Here is a 24255-nt window from a genome sequence, read left to right on the forward strand (position 1 = left end):
AGCAAAATGCAGGACTGAGAGTGTAGTTCAGTAGTAGAGTATTTCCTTAGCATATACAAGGGACCAAATTCAATATTAAGCTATGCAAAAAACAAAATAAAACAAAAAGGGTGAAAAAATATGATTCAGAATGATCAATACTTCCAAGAAAATGAATGCATTACAGAATAAAACTAAACATTATTTATAGTGAAACAAAAATAGAATGCAAGTAATTAAATCCATAATATCCACCATCCAATAAAAAATCACCATGAAATATGCTGTCACAGATACTTACGAGAAATCACCTATTATTGAAAATATTTACACAATAATCATGGCAGTGTTCTAATTAATTCACTAAATCTAGCCTAATGCCATCATTTCCCAACCTCAGATTAAAGATTCACATTATAAAATCTAAAAGCAACTACTAAAATAATGTAACAAAGTACTATAATTAATAATGACAAGGCAACAGGAATGATAAAATAAAATTTAAAAAATTAAAAAGGCCAGAGAACAGATGAGATTTAAAATAAATAGCAAGATAATAGATGTCAATAATCATATTAAATATGACAGGTATAATATCTTAATTAAAAGGCTCAGATTTTCACACAAGATGAAAACCAAGGTGGCTGTATGTTCCCTTAAATATCATAAATTAAAATGTGAAAACAAAAATAGGTTAAAATTAAAGTATGTGAGAAATACATGAAGATAACACTTTTTACAAAGCTGTATTAACCATATTAATATCAAAGAAGAATTCAAAGAAAAAAAAAGTACCTCATACAAAGGGCCAATTTATCAAGAAGAAATGATATCTGTAAAGGTTTATATACCTAACAACAGAATTTTAAAATTCATGAAGGAAAAAGTGATATAACTGCAAGAAATACACAAATACATAATCATATTGAAAACTGTCCATCTGTCTCTAAAATTTAAATCTATATAGTTACTGTGTATAAATCAAAGACATTTTAATTTATAAAAATGTAGGCAGAAAATTAATAAGTACATGATCAATTTAATACATATATTAACAAACTTGACTTAATTAACATTTATAGAAACTTCCATCATCCAGTAGAGGCAGAATATTTATTCTTTTCAAATGCACATGCAATATTTTCTAAGACATACCATATTCGGGAGCATAAAGAAAATACAAGTAAATTTAAGCCAATTCAAGTTATACAAAATATGATTTATGCCTAAAATTAAAAATGACAATTAGAAAGCTATCTAGAAAATACCCGAATATTTGTAAATTAAATAACATACTTACAAAAAACCCACAGAGTCAAAGAAAATTAAAAAGTACGTTGAGATAACAGGGAAAGAAGCCATCTAACAAAACTCTTGAGATGATACTACAGCAGTGATTAGAAGGGAATCATAATACAATGTTCATCAGAAAAGATAAAAATGCCTCAAATCCATAACTTAAACTTCCATTTAAAAAATTATACAACAAAACCTACAGATAGAAAATGTAAGCAAGAATAAAGATTAAAGTAGAAAATAATAACATAGGGCCAGGTGTTTAGCTCAGTGGCATAAGCACCTGCTTGGTAAATGCAAGGTCGTGAGTTTGATCCTGGTATCAAAAAAAAAAAAAAAAAGGAAGAAAAGAAAATAATAACATAGAACATAGAAATATAAATCTGGTTCTTAGAAGAAGAAAAAATAAAACTGATAAATATCTAATAAGGCTAGACAGGAAAAAACATATGAGGATATAAATTACCAACATCAGAACTGAGAACAGTGATACCACTAGTAATTTCACAGAGAATATTATGAACAATGTTATATCTATAAATATGATAAATTTGATGAAATACATAAACTTCTGGAAAGATACAAGGCAGGGAAGTTTACTCAATTATAAAGAATAGTCCTATTTTGAAGAAAACAAGATATTATGATAGCCATTGCTGATTTAATATCTTCTTTCTTTGAAGTTCTATCATGCCTCTGTCCTTCTGTTTCCATTGATTCTATCATGTTGTATCTTATGTGTGATAGTATAAACATTTTTTTACGGAAAATGAGATAATATAGTAGCCATTTTTCGTTTTCGGTTATTTGGTTCTGAATGCCCTGTAATACTTTCATTCTCTTAAATGGTTTTATACTATTTTGTTATGTTTTATATTATTGTGTGTGAAGGTGTGCTCAACTATTTCAAATAAAGAGACATTACGGTAGCTACTTTTAATATCAGGTTGTCTTGTGGTGAAATACTGTGTTGCTTACATTGTTCTGTTATGATCTGCTTTGTTCTGTCCTCTTTTGTCTTAATCTATTTAAAATTAAAAAATTAAAAAGTATAACCCTAAGCCTATCCTACAAATTGAATTTATTTTTAAATATCTTACTATAAAGAAACTTCCAAGTTCAAAAGCCATTTCAGGTGAATTTTTCCAATCATTTAAAAATAATCATCTTTCAATCTACATAAATCCTTTCTAAAAGTTCGAGAGGTAAAAACCCTACTCAAATCATCTTATAAATCCAGTATTACTGTGATATCAGAAACAGACAAAAATAATACAAGACATTTATAGTCAAATATCCCTCATGAGAACAGATACAAAAATTCTTTACAAACATTTGGCAAATATGATCTAAAATATTCAAAAGATTCATGAGTTAGTGAGATTCATCAATAAATGCAAAGATTAAAAAAGAAAAAAAAATCTCAGTAATGGCAGAAAACGCACTTAAACATTTTTGACACCCATTTTAAGAAAAAAAAAATTTCTGTGCAGTAAGAGAAGGAAACTTAACCCAAGAAAAATCTTCCAAACATATTATATTTGACTTCAAAATTTATTGTGAAATTGCGCCTCAACCTAAGATTTGAAACAAGGCATCTATTTCCACTCAACACTTGACTGGAGTGTTCAAGCCACTGTGATAAAGACAAATAAAAGAAAGAAATGTGCGTACTGGAAAAGAAAAATGAACACTCTTTAATAAACAAATAAAAATAGAAAAGCCTTTAAAATTTACAGAAAAAATTGTTAGGAGAAGTGAGTTTGTTGAGTTAGATTATGGAAAATAAGCTCGAAATAAGAAAAATCAATTGTTCCAACCAATCTGAAACTGAAATTATCAATTCTATTTAAAATAGAATTTAAAAATGTAGGAACTATTTAGAGATTAATTTGATAAAAGATTGTGAGTTATATAATGAAAACAAATAATTGCTGAGAAAAATGAGTGCTAAATAAATGAAGAGGAAATACATATTTATGGATTAAAACACTCGGTATTTTTAAAGCTTCACTCATTTGATATTGATCTAAGGATTCCTGCAATCACAATCCAAATCTCAGCTGGCTTTATTCAGAAAGTGAAAAGTCCGCTTTAAATTGAAAAGAAAATGAAATGACCTAAAAGAATCAAAACAACTTTTCAAAAGAAAAGTTCAAGAATTGCAGTACCTCCTGTCAAAATCTATTTTAAATTTACAGTAATCAAGACAATGGAATACTATGACAAAGATAAAGAAATGGATCAATGAACAAGTTAGAGTATCTAAAAATTGAGCTTCACATATATCATCAATTGGTTTTGATAAATAAATGCAAAGTAAGTTAATAAATGAAGAATATACCTTTTAAATTATGAGGTCAGAAAAACCGAATGTCTCTCTGCAAAAATGACTAAATAAAATTGAAAAAAAACTTAAAGGCTAGGGCTTTAGCTCAGTGACTTATGCACCTGTTTGGCAAATGTAAGGTCATGAGTTTGATCCCTTGTATAAACAAAAAACAAAACAAAACAACAAAAAAAAAAGATTTCAACACATACCTATAGCCTTAACTCAAAATGGATCAGAAATTTAAAAGTAAAACCTAAACTATAGACACTCTAGAATACATACGAGAAAATCTTTACCTGGGATTAGGCAAATATTCCGTAAACAGAATATTAAAAATACAATTAATAAATAGAAGCAAGCATAATGTGATTCCATCAAAATTATTATATTCTACTTCTCAAAAGATACCATTAAGATATTGAAAAGAAAGCATAAACCAAAAGAAAATATTTGCAAACAACATATATGATTGAAGACTTACATCCAATATATATGAGAAACTCCCAAAACTCTATAAGAAACAAACAATTCTACTAAAAAGTCAAAAGGTTTGAGTAAATACTTAACCAAAGAAGAAAAATAGATATGAAAATAAGTGCAGGAAAAGATGCTTAACTTTATTAATAATAACTATGATGAAATTCAGAACTACAATGAAGTATTAGCACATACTTATCAGCCAAACTTTAAAGACTGACTGTACCAATTGTTGGCAAGGATGTGAAGCAAATGAAACTCCTACACTGTGGTTGGCAATTTAAACATTAGATAACCACTTTGAAAACCAGTTTCGCAGTGTAGTTAACAGTTAAACATATATCTAATATGATTCAATCATTATATTCCTAATAATTACTCATGAGACAAGAAAACATATGTCCATATAAGCACTTGTATATGAGTGCTCACAGCAGCTTTATTGGTAACACACCAAAGCTGCAACAAAATAAACATCCATCAACAAATGAATAAACATATCATGGTGTATCCACACGATGCTAATACTATTTAGCAATAAAAATGAATGAACTATTGATACATACAACATGGATAAAAAATAATGTTGCTTTAAGCAGAACAAAAATAACACACAGTGATACCTCAGTTCTCAAACTTAGATTGTTCTATGATTTTAGAAAAAAATGGCTACATTTGTGGCTATATAGGAAAGATGGCTGTGCTCCTGTTTCCCACCTAAGGCAGAATTTGCAAACAAAAATAACATTTTTCCAAACACTTTTACTTGCCAAACCAATTATCTGCAAAGAAAATTGTTCATGAATCAAGGTATGATTCTATTTACACAAACTCCTGCTAAAGCAAACCAAATAGTGACAGAAAGTCTATTCAGCAGATTCACAGTGGGAAGAAGGCATTACAAGGGCACATAAGAAAACTGTTGGAAATATTGGATCTGCTGAGTAATTTTATTTATTTTACAGATTCATGGGTATATGTAAATGTCAAAATTTACCAAATTGTATATTTAAATATGTGTGGTTTATTGTATGTCAATTATACCTCAATAATTCCATTTTTAGATTAATAAACTCTACTCCAAGAGATATTTAGGTTGCTTGAATAGCCAAAGTCATAGGCTTGTTCCTGCATACGTCACCCAGTAATTCATATTGTTCTTGTGTCTAAAAACAATGAATAGCACATTGAGATGCTCTAAATGACAAGGAGGTTAAAAAGTACTGTTCATTGGCACATAACTAAGTACTATGCAAGGCAACAAATGAATAACCACCATTTAAAATTTCCATAGGAATAATGTTTTTTTTGCTTAATTTTGTTTCAACAAAATAGAGTCAAAATTTACAAATACTCACCTCCCTGGATAATCTTGTGAAGACATCCCCTCCCCTGAGAAAGTCCAGTATCATATACAGCTTTCCTTCAGTCTGACAGGCTAATTAGAAATTATAATGCGACAACAAAATAATCTTAAGTGTTTGAAAATCTTAATATACACTTTACTCAATATATACTTTTTAGTTTATCTGTTTGAAATTTTATCACTAAATACAATGAAGCAATTAAGTATGAATACACATGGTCCATTATTAGGTAACATTATTTCACAATTAAATTTGATGTTTAATTGAGTGTTAAATAGCTATACATTCCTTCCAAGAATATAACCAATTTTGCATGAGGCTTTATACCCGAACTTCTATCAGTATTTTCCTGATTTATGAAGCACAGTAGTCTTCTGCATTTGGCTGAAATTTATGTTCTGATCATATACTGAAAAACTAATAATTCTGTACAGCTCAACAAAAAATGCCACCACTCTTGTATTGAACTTTCCAGGATTTCTCTTTTTTCAACTTTACTTACAGCAGCCTTAGCCCTATTCTCATCAAAACTATTTGCTGCAACCTTTGAGATCTCACCATACTTTATTTATGCCTTTTTATAGTACTTACTACATTTTTATTTTTGCATTTTTTTTTTTTTTTTGGTACCTGGTATTGAATTCACGATTTCGTGTTTGCAGGCACTTATGCCACTGAGCTCAACCACCAGCCCCTTGATTTTTTGGGGTTTTTTTCCCCCTTTGGTGCAATTATTATTTTTTTTTTAAAGAGACTAAAACAAAACAAAGCAGACCAGAATAAAACAATGCAAGCAACACAGAATTTCAAAACAAGACAAAAAGAAATCAACAGTGGCTACCATAATGTCCTCTTATTTCTTTCTAAATAGTTGTTCATACTTTCACACACAATAAATAAAACAGAATAGTATAAAACCGTTCAAACCAAAGAATGAAAGCATTACAGGCCTTCAAAATCAGACAATAAGAAAATTGACAATGGCTACCATAAGGTCTCTTTTTCTCTTCAAAATAGCTGTCCATGCCTTCACACATACTGAAATAAAATAATCGAAAACAGACTAAAACCAATCAAAATGAAGAATAAAAACATTATTGTACTTCAAAACAAGATGGTAGAAAATTAGTAACATCTACCATAATGTCTCTATTTCTTCTGAGTAGTTGTTGATACCATCACAAGTGATACAATCAACTCTTTTAAACTCTTTAGTAGAAGATCCAAGCATGCATAAGCCTATACGTGTACATCTATCCTTTCTGTTTTAGAGGGAAAAACAGAATAAAACAAAACAAAATACAAGAAACAAAAAAGACAAATAAATACCAATAATATATAGCCCAAAACAATAACAATATAGGCTTTCAAAACAGGGTGGCAGGAACATAACTAAGTTTGTTATTTTGCATAGTTATATTCAAAAGATTTACTCACTGTGCAATTAATTTATTTACATGCTTATGTTTCCTATATATTATAAAATTTATAAGGTCACAGATTACTTCACTTCTATAGTCTACTGCATTTAATAACACTATTTTGTACATAATAGGTGTTAGTGACTGATCTTATGTCATACAAGAAATTTGAGGATGTCATAAATTACTAACACTATTATATTATTAGGGTAACAAAAGTTAAAGGGTAATTGATAACAACTTCTTGTGGGTTATTTTTCCAAAAACATTGAGTAACTAACATATTATCAAAATTATACTGAGAATAAAATCAATAGCTACTGTATTTTAAATGTAGAAAACTGAAAGGTACATAGTATGCTGTGATTTGATTTTATCTGTTTACTTCTTTATCCTTTTTCTGCCTAGAGAAGAAAATCTCATGGATGTATTAGCAAAAGAACCATGATTCGAATTTAGAAATGTGTGACTCCAAGCCTCAAGTTTTCTACATATTCCCCACTGCTTCTTACTAATATTCCTCTCCTCCTATGTATGAAAAGTAGTTAAAATAAATACAGTTTAACAATATGGTCTGCTTTAACAGAACCAGATAATAAGATTAATATGGCTATCAGAAACAAATATCCAAATGCCTTCCATAAGTTATTACAGCAGTTTATAGCATAACATGAACGGAGATACAGCTTACTAGAGAAATACTACTTTGGCAAGTAAGTGGAAGACACTAGCTTGTTACCTTACACAAATTAACTAACTTTAGAAAATGAAATAAAATATTTGGAAATTAAACTACAATAAAATACTTAAAAATGAAACTGAAAGCTAGCTATTGAAATTTATTTGGAAATGAAACTTAACTAAAATATTTATAAATAAAGTTGAAAGCTAGCTATTGAAATTCAATTATTTATTCTCTAATTCCATAAGTAAGAGAAAGACTACATACCATAGCGCAGTTTGACAATAAATGGATGCCTTACTTCCACTAGTATATCCCTCTCCATCTTCGACCGAACTCTGTCTCGAACTAAGAGAATAAACCAATACTTTTTTATAAATTTACAAAAACTTATAAATTTTATAAAGATTTGACCAACAGTTTACTAATCAAAATATAATTTCATATGTGCCTAAATTTACATTCTACAACATTCTCTATATTCCATTAAAATGACAATATTGTCAAAAATTGAACAAATTCAGTTTATATCTAGAAATGGGTTTAAATGGCATAAATAGGTACTTGACTAATATGCTTTTATTATATATAAGACTTTATTAGTTCAAATGGGTTTGTTAATTAAAATTGAGCATAGTGGTATTTTTTTTATTTAAGAGGAAAAAGAGAAAAACACAAAACAAAACAAAGCAGTGTAAGGTTACACATAATACAGAACTACAAAAAAAAATAACAGTAAGAAATCACCTGTTAATAGATTACATATTATCATCTTGGAAATAGTTGCTCAAATCACAGTATCAAAGAATACAAAGTAGACATTCAAACAGAGAGACTGCAAACAGCTGTGTTCAATGATCCAAAAACATTAATATAGTCAGCTATTTAACACCCCTAAACACACTTGCTGTTATATCCATTAGAGCTCTTTTTTTTTCCTTCCTTTCTTTTTTACAACAAAATTTACACATTTTGGATTTTATTACTCCTTAGTTCTTATTACTTTTTTGGGGGGGGAGAGAATAAAGTCAAATATGGCAAAACAAAGCTGTCAGTCAAAACCAAGGATAGACATAGCACATGATGTAGAACAGAGTACAAGATTATTAACAATGGTTATCAACGTTGTCTCTTGTTTCCTTAAAAAAGATTTGTCTATCTCATTAGATATTATAAAGTTGGACAAAACAGTAGAGAACAAGACCAATAAAATTTAGGCATTGTAAACATTACAGGACTTCCAAAGGAGACAATAGTCAAACCAGAATGGGCATCTTAGTGAATCTTATTGCCTTCAAAGTAGTTGCCTATACCCTCTGACTTAATCATAGTGGTATTTTTATCACAGCCTACAAGATAGTATTTATACATGTTTAGAAGTGATTGTGTTTTCTCTGTATAGTAACTAGACAAAATGGTAAAACAAAAATTTTGAAAGCAAAGAATAATGCATAACATTAAGTTCATATTGATTACATACATATGTCACATTTCCTAGCATTAAATATTTACCAGGTCACAGTAAATTAAAGCATATGTCAATATCAAACTCTGAAAGTATCACTCACTCTCAAGAAATCTGTAACAATTACTAATGTTACAAACTACATCTACTTACCTTGTAATAGCAAGGTACATCATATTTCAAAAAACAGATTTTTTCCAATTCTATTTTAATAAGCATTCTAATGTTGTACCTTTTAAAGAAGCTTTTTAAAATACCTTCATTGCATACAGCTGCCCAGCATCAGGCCCAGTCTTCTTTCTAAGAAGAAATACCTAATAGAAGAATTTAGAGAAAATTTGCATTTTATGTCTGTCTACCTGTCTCTCTTTTGCTCTCTCCCTGTCTCTAACTCTCTCTGTCTCTGTCTGTCTGTCTGTCTGTCTGTCTGTCTCTCTCTCTCTCTCTCTCTTTTTCTCTCTCTGTTTCTGTCTCTGTCTCTCTCTCTCTGTCTCTCTCTCTCTGTCTCTCTCTCTCTCTCTCTCTCTCTCTCTCTCTCTCTCTCTCTCTCTCTCTCTCTCTCTCTCCCTCTCTGTCTTTCTCTCTGCCTTCCTCTCTTTATCTCTCTGTACCTCTCTTTGCACCATATAACAGATTTGTCTATTCAGAGACTGATCACTCACCTATGTGTATTTCTGTACTTTGTGAGATCTCTGCTTTCTCCTACTTGAAACTAAACCTTTAGATGAAAACTAAATTAAAGGACTATTTGAGGATTATAGTTTGCACATTTACCCAGGGTAGTGTTTCTCACTTTTTCTCTGTACAAGAGTCTTTTTATCTCTTTCCTCCAATTCACTGCAGATATTAGTTTAATAATTTATAACCAAAATTAATTATTTAGGCCAGGTGAGGTGGCACAGTCCAGTAATCCCAGCCATCTGGGAAAAATGAAGTAAGAGGACTAGAGATTTGAGCCCAGCATAGCCAATTTTTGCAAGACACTGTATCAAAATGTAAAACAAAAAATGAATTATATAAAAAATAAAATTTTAAAACTACTCTATCACAATGGTTATAAATGTTTTTCAGTTGCTGGTGATATAACCCTTAGTGCAAGGAGCCAAGTATCAATTGCCAGTACAAAAAAAACAATGTTTTAACATTTCTCACAGAAAGCCAGCAACAGTTCATACTACATTTACATTAGATTAAGCAAGAGATTCCACATATTAACAAAAGGTAGGTTTCTATAAAAATAAAGCTATCTTCTAAAATAAATGAGAATGAAAAAGAGCTTAAATCAAGTGACACATTTTACAGAATATCACTAGTATTTCTAAACTGAAAGTGCTAAAAGGTTAAAACTACTACCGTATTCACTTTCCTTTCTCTGATCTAGCCTGATCCTCAACCAAATTTCCACAAACAATATAGAATGCTCAGAAAATGTGGATCTCACCATAGAAGGCATCAAACATTTCATTCTGTGGAGTAATTTTTAATTGATTTAAACTTGCAAAGGTTTTCCCTAAAAACATAGTTTACACTAATGAAAATAAGCATGTCAGCACATATCAAATTTAATATATTCCACATTTACTCTCATTGCCCTCTGTGATGAAGCATTAATACATAAAATTAATATGTTACCTGTGCTAAACAATTTTTTAATCACAGAAGTGTATGATTCAAGATAGTTTAGGCATAATATGCACAAAACTGTATTATCATGGAGGTTTAAAGTCATATAATATCTGTACTAAGCTACAGAAGTTACAATGCCAGATACATATTTACCCATCTATCTTTCTTGTTTTTGTCTATAAGCTAGACAAATGACATTAACCTTATGTATCAGGATCAAAATTTTCAACGAGTTTTACCGAGAAAATCAACTAAATGCAGGTAGCCAACTTCCTTTCTAATAATCAAAATCCTGTGATAAGGAAAAAACATGAAAGGAATCATCTTGAATGATGACTTTGCCACAGTGAAGATAACTATCTATATCAGTCACTTCCAGGAAAGTAGATCTCAATCTCTTTGGTCTCAAGAATCATTTAAAATCTTTAAAAAAGTTTTAGATACTTCAATATGTGGGTTACATCGATTGACATACTGTTTTGTTTTTATGAGTTACATCTATGGATAGTCACTGTATTAAAAATTGGTACAGAAAACACATGTATTAATTCACTAACAAAAAACCTGTTATATGTGAACATAAACATTTTATAAAGATAACTATTATTTGTTCAACTCAAAAAGTTAATGAAAAGAGTGATACTGACTGACATTTTTGGAAATTTAACAAGAGAGGCAGAAAGATTTTCTAAGACTTTTCATGTAGTGGTTAGTACTCTGCTGACATGACAGAATTTGACAAATGGCAGTTTCTTAAAGGTCCCTAGAATTGGAGACTCTAGAACTATATACATTAACTGTCTGTCTTCAATTACACAAAAAATTCAGTGGTCTACCTTGCATTTTCGAATGGATTTTGCATTTGTGCCTGACTTAATTATATCATACATTGGTCAAGTCAAAATATAATTTAATTTAGTTATATCAGTCTTCCCATAGTGATCCAGCAATCTTACCAGAAAAATCTTTTAAGTATTAAACTATTAAAGTATTAAGATCAAGTTAACACAAACATTCAAATTTTTGCTTATAACTTGTAATCACATCATTAACAAAAATATTTCTAGTTATTTTTTCTATTAAGAGGCTCACTTCATCAATTTTTGAAAAAAATGTAGCAAATACCCAAATTTATGTAATAATCATTGACCAACTATTGTTTCAGGTAAAAATGGTGATCTATAAAAAAAACAGGTTGATACCTCAAAAAGCTCCACAAGTGTTTTGACTTTAGATAACTTTAATTCTGGGTGCAGCTGAAGTACTTTATGAAACTTTATGAGGGAGAGTAGGAAAGGGTAAGTAATTAGGATGAAGATGTGATATGCATATGTACCAATACCACATAATGAGTACATTCATTATGTATTACAAACATATGCTATTAAATATTTTAAAGTAGAATATCAAAAAGAAGTATATTTTAGAATTGAGAATTAGTTATTGTTTCAACAAGAAAATTCTTAAATTCAAGTATGACACAGTGGAGAATACAATGCTTACTAGTAGCACTTGAAATAATTATCTTTATTGCAATAAGTTTTCAGCAGTTTTACAAATAATGTCTTAGACTTATTATAAAATGAATTTAATCTAAGAATTTCCAGAAAATGTCTTGGGGAATGTTTAGGGATATGCAGGCCACACCCTTGAGAATTGTATTTCTGAAACACAGTCCTTAGTGAATTTTCAAAGAACAGAGTACACAGATTGAGAAGAGGCAATCAAAGAAGAAGGAGAAAAATAGTGCAAGCTTTTTGAAAGGCATTGTTGCATGAAGCAGCCATTTCCCTTTTGATTTTCTAAAAGCCCTAGTATACTAATATGTCATCTATAACAAGTTATTGTTCCTAGTATAGAGAAGCAACCATTTATTTGTTCATTATCTAAACTGCTTTAGTGAAATAAGGCAGTCACAAAAGGTTAAGAGGCTGAAAATATAAATAATTTAAAGAGCAAATAAAAGAGACATGTTAAGAACATGGAGGTAAACAACTGGGCATAGTGGCATACACATATAATTTCAGCACTCTGGAGGCTGAGGAAAGAGAATCGCTGCAAGTTAAGAGACAAGCTTAGGGCTACACAGTGAGTTCCAGGGCCATCCTAAACTACAAAGCAAGACAGTCCAAAAGAAATGAAAGAAACAGGAAGGTAGACCTTGTACATACAGGAAAGGGATCTGAAGAAAAGGGAGTGAATAAGTTGGGGGCAAGTGAGAGAAAACAAAAATGATCAAGATGTGACAAGTATATGTATCAAACCTCCAAGACAAAAGTAATCATTATGGATTACAAACGCACACAATAAAAAATTACACTTTAAAATTGTATGTCTCTGCCCTCTTCTTCTAATCAACAGCAAATATAGTTGCATGATTTCAAACTACTGCACCTAAAACTAAATCTATCTTAATAGGACAGAATTACTTTCAGTTATGGTAATCTAATTCTGGAAAACTATTCAGTAGGAAAATGAGGAGGAGTTATTTCAATATTTTACCCTCAACTTCATGGAATTTTATATTTTCCAGTACAAATTGTTGAAAAAATATTTGTTGAACTGAACTGGAGATCACATATTTTTAAATCCTGCTTGCAGACAGATAACCAAAAGCAGGAAAATTTAAAGTAAAACATAGATTTTTAAAAACCATCACTTGATGATTGATTAAATGTTTAAGAGAATAAGGGTTCAATACTTTCAAAAATATATTTTGAAACCTAGATTTAAGTCTTTAATCTCATAAAAGGTAAAATATGCTTTTCTATAATTCATGAATGTTTGTTTTGTATAAATGTGATCTGGAATATAACATATAATAAACCTAGTCTAACAATTTTAAAAAGTGGGTTATGTCTTGTATTTGTGTCTTAAAATAATGTAAGTTATTCGGTATACCATATTTTAATAAATAGGACATGGATATATCTCAGTGGCACAGCGCCTACCTGGCAAGCGTGAGGTCCTGAGTTGGATTCCCAGTACAAATGTGTGTGTGTGTGTGTGTGTGTGTGTGTGTGTGTCCTTAGTAAGGACTTTTGTATATACTTTTCATGAGAATAATGCTTGTTTCTTTAAAATACAATTTCAATTGAATTTAGTAGGATCCCCTTCCCAGTAAATAATTCTAAAGACATTGCATATTATAAAACTTTGAGCTAAAAAATCCCACTTTGCATTTCAACAATGGAATCTTTTCAGAAAAATTTACATAACACTCTATAGTCTGAAATGTTTTGGAACTGCTCTGACACTTACATGATTCACAGCCTTGGTCAAATTCTTGAATGGGTTCAGCCCATAACAAGCCACTCCCACACAATGCCTATGCAAATGATGTAATACTGACCAGCAAATATGTCCACATCTAAGGAGAAAAATAAAGGCCAACTCTTTATATATGGTTTTTTGATAAATTGCTTAAAAATCACTATTCCTTATTTTGGTATTAGACATTTCAAAAAGGTTTAAATGATTCCATTGCTATACGTAAAAATTATTACATAGTAAAAGCTGAATATTCCTTGAATTTGAGGACAACTTCTTAGCATGTTGTTATATTTAATGCAAGGAAGTTAATGAAAGAAAGTTCAAAATATCATACAATATTCTTTTTATGAAGACTCATTGAGAAGTTTAGCTGGAAAAAATAAATGTAGATATGAATAAATATAAACCAAAATTAATAAAGCAATTAATTTAATGGTTTCATTTATCTGAGACAAATTTAAGTCAAACTTTAAGCCTTTATAAAATTTGGGATAAAAATTTATTTTTGTTCTAAAACTAACGTGATAAAAATTGCTATCAAGTGAAAAATAATTAAAAGAATTTTATATTTTCAGAGACATTAAATAATGATTTACAGAATACACATGCCTATTTCACAAGTCTTTTAAAAGCCAAAGACTTCCTTGCCAACTTATTAATAGCACTTCTAATTTTTCTCTCCTTGGCATGCTGTTCAAGTCCTATTTTCTTGTCTTTATATAACACCTTGCACCAATTTAGTGCCAACCCATAATCTATATCAGTCCTTTTTGTGTCCTGAAAATACTTTCATATGCCTCACTGTTTTATTCTATATTATATAGATATCAAACTATCTTAATACAATTAATGTCTTTTATATACATAAACACTACTCACACAACTATTTTGTACATACTGAGTGCTCAGTAAAAATCTTTCTTTTAAAATGTTCCAGAAAACTACAAATAATCACTGCTCAATTGCCTTGTACTTCTCCTTTGAAACTTAACCTGATCTCCAATGAAATTAGTAGCTATCCTTATTTATCTTTGTTGTGGCTGTAACTAATCTAATAATGAGAATACGAATTATTTTTTCTGAATTTTTCTTTCTCCCTTAAAATCTAAGATTATGTGACAGAAACCAAGAGTTTAATAGCCAATAACTTGTCTAATAGCCAATAACTTGTCTCTCCCCAATTCATATATCCTTGATTTAGTTCACTTTGACGTATGATATCTGAACTCATACATGAATTCAGATATAAATTTTAACTTCTGATGTAGAGTTACTAAATGTAAACAAACACCAGAGGAGAAAAATCTATATTCATGGCAATAAGAAAAAGGAAAAAGAATACTAACTTTAAAAAAAATACCTTAGTTTAGACAGCTAACAAAGAGCATGCTATATTTTTCCAACAAAAATCAGTAAGCCCAGATAACTTAAAATCTTTTTAGAAGTGTAAAGAAATGTAAATGAAATGAAAGTAATAAAACTGGGATTAAAAACTGTGCAGTAGAGAGATAAGCAACAAAATATAGCCTCTCCCAGGCCCAGAATCTAGACACCTGGAAAACAACGTGATATGGAGAAACAAAGAAGTAGACCTCTGGGAATTGGGATGGAGCTGGCAGAAAATCTAGAAACTATAGATGAGCTTGAGAAAAAGAACACAATACAGAGAAAAGAATGAAAAAGACTGGAAAGCTGACACCAGCTCCTGATGTCTCCACTAACACAAGGTAAGCTTGGAGGTCAGTAGCTCCAAAGAGAAACAATGAATCCGGCTGGCACTTCCAATCTCAAGAAAAAGTCTAAGGCTATTGTAAACTATATGTACCATTAAAACAAAGGAAAGGGATCAAGAGGTAAGTAGAGGAAGAATGCAGGAATGAGAAAATATATGAAAAAAATTAATATGCATTATGTACATGTACCAACTGCCCACAAAGAATATAAACATTATGTACTATACACATGTACTAATTTTTTAAAAAAGCATAATACAATGCTAAAAAATGGTGTAGCGTTTCTTCTCTGAATATGACTCCTTCCTTAAGGCCAGCTAGAAGTGGAGAACTCCAGTGCAGTCCCCAACATATTTAAGAGGATTTAATCTGGAATTACTTTAGGAAAGAATTAATTATTTAGGACTGAGCCATTCAACAATGCTTCAGCATTTCTGGCATCACTCACCACAATGACTGGGTGTGAAATGGCCACAAGACACAATTGTAGAGAAGAAAAAGGATTAGACACAGATTAAAATAAAAATTTAAACTCAAGCTTGGAAGGAAACTGGGCTTCAGCCCTATGTGTTGAGAGGCCAGACCGGTCATAAATGGCTTTTGCAGGTGGCTGAATGTCAACTGCCAGCATTAAATCTAGCAGGCTGTGTGGATACCAGCCCCACTATGTATATCCATAACAGAACTGAGTAGTCTGTTTGCTTTTCTCAATTACCAACTGAACAAGAATATTCCTCAACTTGGATGGGTGCCAGTGCATGGAATGTAAGGACAGAGAGGCTTCTGGAGCAAGTAAAAGTGCTTCAAAAACTCATGCTCTAAAGCTAGGCAGACAAAGCCTTTGCTTGGAATAGAAAAAGGAATATGGCAAGGAGGAGCTGCTACCATGATTAGAGCCTTGGAGTAGACAGCATCAACTACATGTCCAATTAAAAACACAGGGCAAGGTGTAACATTCTCACACAAATCAAATGTGGAAATAAAACAGAACTTAGTAGTGAATCATTATCCATGTCCCTTATCTAGTGAAGTGAAATACTGCAGACCATGGGAAAAAACCACTCATGCACAAACATGGAGAAATTCTTTTTGGACTCATTTCCTCTTTTTTCCTTGATTTTTGAAGGTTTTTTTTTTTATTTCTTATATTTCTTTTACTGTTACTTTCTTTTAATTTTCTCTCTCTTCTTTCTTCCTCTTCATCTTAATTTGTCTTATTTTTTGAAGTATACTTCTCTCATTCTTCAGTTTCCTACTTGATTTTTATTAGTATAACATATGGCTTTAGTAATCTTTAGATATTTACTTAATTGTATGCTATTACTGTGGAAGTTTTATATTATTAATAGTGGAAATTTAGTAAATATTGTATGTAAACTAATGTTTGGTTCATCTTTGAATCCATATTATAATTTTGCATCTTTTTTCTATGGGTAAGGGTGGTTCATATAGTATGTAATTATTCACATTGTCTTTGACTCTATTATTATTATGGTTATTATTGCTATTACCATGGTGACATAGCTGTTGCTATCATGTTTCTTTTTTTGTATTATGCCAGTATCTGGTATGTAAATATATACATACACACATGTCACCAACTACACTGTAGTTATGGCTTAGAGACAAATACACTGTACACTTTGCTTCCAAATTTACATTGGTGGCTAGAATCTTCAGACTGAGGCAAAGGCCTATAAAGAGGTACACCCAAACTGAATCACTGAAACGCAAACACTAAAATATAGTCATCGTAGTAACAAAATTTTTCACTATAATTGATCTGCAAACTGATGCACATAAACACATGAATAAACAATAAAAACATGAGAAATCAAGGCAGCAATATGCTTCCAAAGACTCTCTACTCCAACGTGGGAAAAAATCCGTAGTGCATCAACAGGGAGAAAATCAAGTCACATCTCTGAATGATTTAAAAGACTATAAAAAATAGATCAATAATGTGCTCAGCAAATTACAAACTATCATTATTTATAAATGACATGATAGTCTACATACATTTATAGATGACATGATAGTCTATATACATTTATAGATGACATGATAGTCTACATACATTTAAAAGACTATAAAAAATAGATCAATAATGTGCTCAGCAAAAATCAAAGCCAATGCACCTAAAAAGAGAAAATATTTAATATTCACAGAAGACACTAATAAGAAACTATTTTCATGAAACAAAATGATACAAAATATAAAGGAACAGTTTAGCAAAACATTTGAGTATATAAAGTGAACCAAAAGAAATCCAGATTTAAAATTCTATTGAAAGTATGGTCAGGAGAGATGAGCTCTCTGAAAACAGAGTGGGAGAACAACAAGATAGGCTAAGGTCAGTGACTATGTATGTACTTGGAAATACATTAAGAAAAAAACAGAATATGAAAAATTGATCCAATAGCTGTTAGGTGATATAAAAAAGACTAACCTAATATTATTGGAATTAGTGAAAAATTAGAAGACAATTTAAATGGCATAAAACAAGTTTATACAAATCATAGTAGCAAATTTTCTGAATATGGGGGAATAATTTAGTATACAGATCAGTTAGGTATGTAGAAGCACCCCTCAAAAAAAAAAAAAAAAAAAAAGAAAGAAACTGTCAATGACACCTCATAGTCAAAATGTCAGAAAGTCCAGCACATGGACAGAACCATAAAAAAGTGAAAGAAAAGTAATAAATCACTTATAAAGACAAACCCATTCAAATGTTTTCCCACTCTGTGGGTTGAATATTCACTCTGTTGGTAGTTTCTTCTACTGTACAAAAGATTTTTAATAATATGAGATCCCAGTTGTTGATTCTTTGTAGAACCTCCCTTGCAATTGGGGTTCTGTTCATGAAATCTTTGTTTTCACTATGTATTCAAGAGTTCTACCTATTCTCTTGTCTAGCAGATTTAGTGTTTCTGTTTTAATAATTAGATCTTTGATTCATTTTGACTTTAATGCATGGTGACAGATTTGCGTCTAGTTTTAGTCTTTGGCATATGTAAAGTCAATTTTTCCAGCACTGTTTATTAAAGAGGCTTTCTTACAGTGAATGTGTTTGGCTCCTTTGTCAAAGATAAGGTGGCTGAGTGTGCTTGGAGTTGTTTTAGTATCTTATAATCTGTTGTATTGATCCTCAAGTCTGTTTTTGCTTTTTGCTTTTGTTTTTACCACTACCATGATGGTTTTTGTTTGTTTGTTTGTTTGTTTGTTTTGTCTTTTTCCTTTTCATTGGTACCAGGGATAGAACTCATGACTGCCTGCTTGCAGGGCAGGCGCTTATGCCACTGAGCTAAATCCCCAGCCCCTTACCATGATGTTTTTAATCATAGCAGCTTTGTAGTATAATTTGAAATGATTGTAATGTCTTAATGTCTCCTAGCTTGCTTGTGTTACCCTGAAACTTATTTGCTGTTCTAGGACTCTTCTCATTCCTAATTAATTTTAGGAATGTTTTCAACAGTTTTGTGAGGATGCTAATGGTATTTTGATTGAGATTGCAATAAATTTGTGTAACTATTTTGGGGGTATGACCATTTTCACTATGTTGGTTCTTCCTACCCAATTGGTTCTTCCATTTTCTGATACCTTTTTCAGTTTCTTTTTTCAGAGCACTGAAGTTTTCATTGTAAAGGTATTTTATTTCCATCATTAGATTGATTAAGTTATTAATCAATCTAATATTAAAATTTCTGGATGCTACTGTGAACGATGTTACTTTCCTAACTGCTCTCTCAGTGAGTTTGTTATTTGTGTACAGGAAGGCTATTGATCTTTTAGCATTGACTTTATGTCCAGTGAAACAATTGAATTGAATCATTAAATCTAAAAGTCTTTTGGTGGAGTTTTTAGGGTATTCTATGTAGACTATCATGTCATCTATAAATAATGATAGTTTAACTTCTTCCTTTCCTATCCTTATTCTTTTTCTTTTCCTTGTCTAATTACTCTGGCTAATGTTTCCAGAACTATGTTAAATATGAGTGGTGGTAGTAGACAGGCTTTCCCTGTTCCTGATTTTAGAGTGAAACTGTTCTGTTTCTGATCATTTATTATGATGTTGACTGTTGGTTTGCCATAGATGGCTTTTGTTAGATTGAGATAAAGACCATCTGTCTCAATTTTTTGTATGGTTTTGATCATGAATGAGTGTTGAACATTGTAAAATGCTTACTCAGTGCCTAAGACATGATAATGTGATGTCTACGGATCTGTTGTTACAGTGTATTACATTTATTGATTTGCATAAGTTGAACCATCCTTGCATCCATGGGATGTATCCATCCAGCTGCATTCTATTTGCCAGTGTCTTATTAAGGATTTTTGCATTTACGTACATTAGGGATACTGGCCTGTAGTTCTTTTTTTGGTTGAGTCTTTCTCTGCTTTTGGTGTCAAGGTAATACTTGCTTTCAGGAATGACTTTGGGAGGCTTGTTTTCCTTTCAATGTCATTAAAGAATTTGAGAAGTACTGGCATTAAATCTTCTCAAAATTTCCTGTACAATATATCAGTGAATTCATCAGCATCTAGGCATTTCTTGGTTGGTAACTTTTTAATTACATTTTCAATTTCATTAACTGATGTTGGGTTAATCACAATTTTATATCATGTTGATTCAACTTTGGTAATTCATACCTACGTAGGTAGGAATCTGTCCACTTTTTCTGGTTTCCATCCTATGAAAGCAAAAATTTTCAAAGAAGGTATTGATGACCTTCTGGATTTCCAAAGGGTCTGTAGTGATTTCACTCTTTTCATTCCTCAGTGCACAAATTCAGGCCTTTTCTTTCCACTTTTTGATAAGATTGGCTAAGCAATTGTTATGGTTTGATAACTAGTGGTCAACTTAATGCCAGCTGGATTACATCAGCATGTATTGAGAGAAGATACTCTATCTGAGAAGGATTGTCAGGATAAATAGGTGGAGAAGAAGAGAGGTGTGGAGAGGGATTGAGGCATTATGGAGGCATTGTTGGTTCTCCTACGAGTTGTTGTCTGAGCTGTTGATTCTCCTGGAGAAGCTTTGGTCTTCATATCGAGCATTGCTTCCTGGCTCCAGAGGGGAAGACATGTGCTCCTGGTCTCCAGAATGAACCTGTCACGCTGCATCCTGGCACATACCCGACTGTGCTTGTCGGAGGAGGAGCTTGGGGCCTCCGTGTTGCTGAGGACAGCTGTGGTGCCTTTCAGGACAGCCCCGCTCTTTCTTTTGAGTGTGACTTCTTGGCTCCAGTGTAGAACCTTCATCCCAGTAGCACAGCTCCTTCATCCTGCTGGCATAGACTTTCTGGCTTCCACCGCTGACCCTTGGGTCTTCCCAGCACGGATCTGTAAGAGACTCGTGTGAGTCCTTCTTGTGGGCTCTGGACTTCCAGTTGGACTGGTGGAGGTGTTGTCCTGAGCTCTGGGTTTTTATCTGGACTCATGTGGGACATTGCCGTGGGGTTTAGACTCTTGACTAAATAATCTATGTCATTGGTGTTGCGGATAGAGTTCCTGCATTCTCCTGTGTTAACTTCTGGTGACCATTATAAAACTATTATAAACTCCATGTCCTGATCTGAATTGTTCTCTATGTACAACCCCAGACTACAACAGCAATTCAATTTTATTTACTCATTTAAAGAACCAACTCTTTGATTATTGATTATTTTATTATTTTCTTAGACTTGATTGCATTCATTTCTGCTCTTATAATTATAATTTCCTTCTTTATATTTTCTTTGGGTTTGATTTGTTATTCTTTTTCTAAAAGTTTGATGATCATAATTGGGTTATTTGAGTTTGTTCTGTTTTCCTGGTGTGTGAATTCATCACTACAAATTTCCCTGTTAGGACTGCTTTCATTGCACCCTATAAAGCCTGGTATGTTTCATCAGCATTGCCATTTAATTATAAACACTTTAATTTCAGATTAAACCACAGATGGCTTCATCTGTGACCCATTGTTTCTTTTCAGGAAGTTGTTATTTAATTTCCAGGTGTCCATGTAATTTTTTGGTTTATTTTGTTGTTGATTTCCAGTTTCATCACACTATGATCAGACAAAATGCACAGGATTCTTTCAGTTCCTTTGTATTTACTTACACATGTTCTAAGGCCTAGTATGTGTTATATCTTTCAGAAAGGCCCATGTGTAACTGAAAAGAATGTTTATGCTGATGTAACTATAACACTCTGTAGACATCTAGTAAGTCCATTTCTTAAAGGTGTGATTTAGTTCTGGTATTTTTTGTTGAATTTTTGTCTAGTTGAACTGTCTATTTGTGCCAGTGGGGTTTTAAGCTCTACCAATGAAACCATAATATTAAATTAATCAAATATTTCAATCTCTTATGTGAGAAACTCAAAATATAAATAAATTAAAGAGGAGAATAAAAGATAGATAATAGTAAACCGGAAGATAGACTTTTGGAAAAGAGAAGGGGACCAAGAGAAAGAGAAAGGGGAGGTCAAGGGGTTGAAAAAAGAATTATGTGTTATGTCCTTGTACAACTTTCCCCTGCAGAGTGTTATGCTATGTACTCCAAACATATACTAATAACATAAAGCAAGCAAAGTGAGGAATAAAAGTAAAGAATTATATTTTGTGTATTCTTTAAGATGTTTAAAATGAGATATTTATGAGACTTCTATACATGCAAACACTGTTTGCTAAGTACTCAGAAAAAAATTCAAATGGAAAAAATATATCCATTACCTTTCCAAATGATCCTTGACCAAGAACCTTCAGCAACTCCAACTGTGCAGGGTTCTGCTTTCTCATATCCCTCCTTAACATGATGCGTAGCAGGGATTTCTTTGAAAATACCTTCATCCTGTAAAAAATAAATCCAAATAATATGCAAATATAGCTTCAGTATCATAATTTCCAACTCCCTCAATCTAGTACAGAATATATTTTAGGATAACAATATCCCCATCTCTTTTTCTTTCCAATTCAACATTTAGAAACACCACCACCATATTATTTCATGTCAAGGAAAACATGTAAAATCATATCTATATTTCATCCTTCTAATGAGATACCAATAAAATGAAAGTACTAACAATTGTGTCAAATTCCTCACTCATGTTTGATTTAGGAGGCAGAGACAGAGATAGAGTTAGAGAAAGACAATCAAAAATGTGAACTTTAAGAGCTCTTTTAAACAGCATATCACTATATACTTTTTAATATTTAGATGTCCAATTACTTATAACAATGCAAAGAAACTAGCATAGATGAAAAAAAAAACTTTTCAGAGCCCAAACAAGTTTTTAAGTCATGTCCCTAATTTTACTGATAATTTAAATGTAAATCATATGCAAGATTTCCTACCATCTTGGTGATACAAAAAAGAAAGTAAAATAGGAACTGTATTTGTCTCTTAGTATAATGCTCTACCCAATAGTGATGACTAGTTGTGATTCTATTCACTAGAGATAGCATAGTAGCAATAACATTTGGAAGAGATATTTAATCCAGTCCTCTCCCTACATATAGAAGAAAACTCACAGTTTCAGTTTACATGAATAAAAAAAATGTTTATATGATTAGTTAATCACAACTTCTATAAGTTTTAGTAGCTTCCATTATACTATATTAATTTTTGTTGAAAAGACAGATTTAAATTGATTAAGATTCACTCTTATTGATTTATTCTTCAATTATCTGATTAATCAGTGATGCTTGTGGCTAAACTGGACAAGACTATGGTATAAAATTATAAAATTAGACCTCATGGCAGCTAAATTAATTTCCATATCATAGAGGTATTCAGCCAGTCATTTTCTCAAGAGAAGTACTTGAATAGAAATGAATAATAATCAACTTCGAAAATATATCATTGGGTGTATCTTATATATCAAAATAGTATTCCACCAAACCCTTTTAAATACTCAATGATTTATAAATATGTTTTTAAACAAAAATTTATTATAAATGACCTTCCCTACTTACAAGGGGCCAAATGTATTCTTTTTCTTTTTTGTGTGCTGGAAACTAAACTAGTGCTTTGGAAATACTTTACCATTGTGCACTAAAGTCATGTACTTTTCAAAATGCAAATATAAATCAGTCACTGTGGCCCTATGGCTGCAATCCCTACATATGAGTAGGTACAGAAGGAGGATAAATTGAGCTGCAGACTTCATGAATTACAAGATAGTGAACCACCAAAAATGTATAAATATACACATTATAGATGAAATGTTTGGATTCTACTAAGATATGATATATATGTAGGTATTATTGGAATATATGTATCCCAAGAAAAATAATGTATTGAGTACTCTAATTGATATTATGGCCATCTGAGTTTTCAGCTATAGTATATTAGTGGTCGCAGAGCACGGAAAGAACATTAGAAAAAGGATTAACAGACTATAGTTTTTGTTTCTAGATCTGCCATGCATAATGTTAGCATAGTGTTGACCAAACTGTAAAACATGATCTACTTCTTTTTTCTCACATGCTTAAGGGGATTTGTTAGATGGGCTTTTAAGGTCTCCTATATATCATGGCCTATATTGAAAACAATACAATATACTGTAAGGTTAAAATGGCAATTCACATCCCAGGCATGTTTACAATCATTATTATAAGCA

At 31.4% G+C, this 24255-nt stretch overlaps 1 protein-coding gene across 1 annotated transcript in view; it reads right to left on the minus strand.

Annotated features, from left to right (window-relative positions):
• Rps6ka6 (ribosomal protein S6 kinase A6) overlaps window positions 1-24255 on the minus strand; it is a 324661-nt gene that overhangs the window by 167664 nt on the left and 132742 nt on the right. Inside the window, 5 exon segments of the mRNA XM_063245567.1 lie at window positions 5443-5522; window positions 7822-7902; window positions 9252-9333; window positions 22367-22417; window positions 22419-22484. Coding sequence (XP_063101637.1) covers window positions 5443-5522; window positions 7822-7902; window positions 9252-9333; window positions 22367-22417; window positions 22419-22484 — 360 coding nt within the window.

The sequence above is a fragment of the Cavia porcellus genome, unplaced genomic scaffold, assembly GCF_034190915.1.
Source record: "Cavia porcellus strain 051 isolate PalLab524CR breed Dunkin Hartley unplaced genomic scaffold, mCavPor4.1 scaffold_3, whole genome shotgun sequence".
Lineage (NCBI taxonomy): Eukaryota > Metazoa > Chordata > Mammalia > Rodentia > Caviidae > Cavia > Cavia porcellus.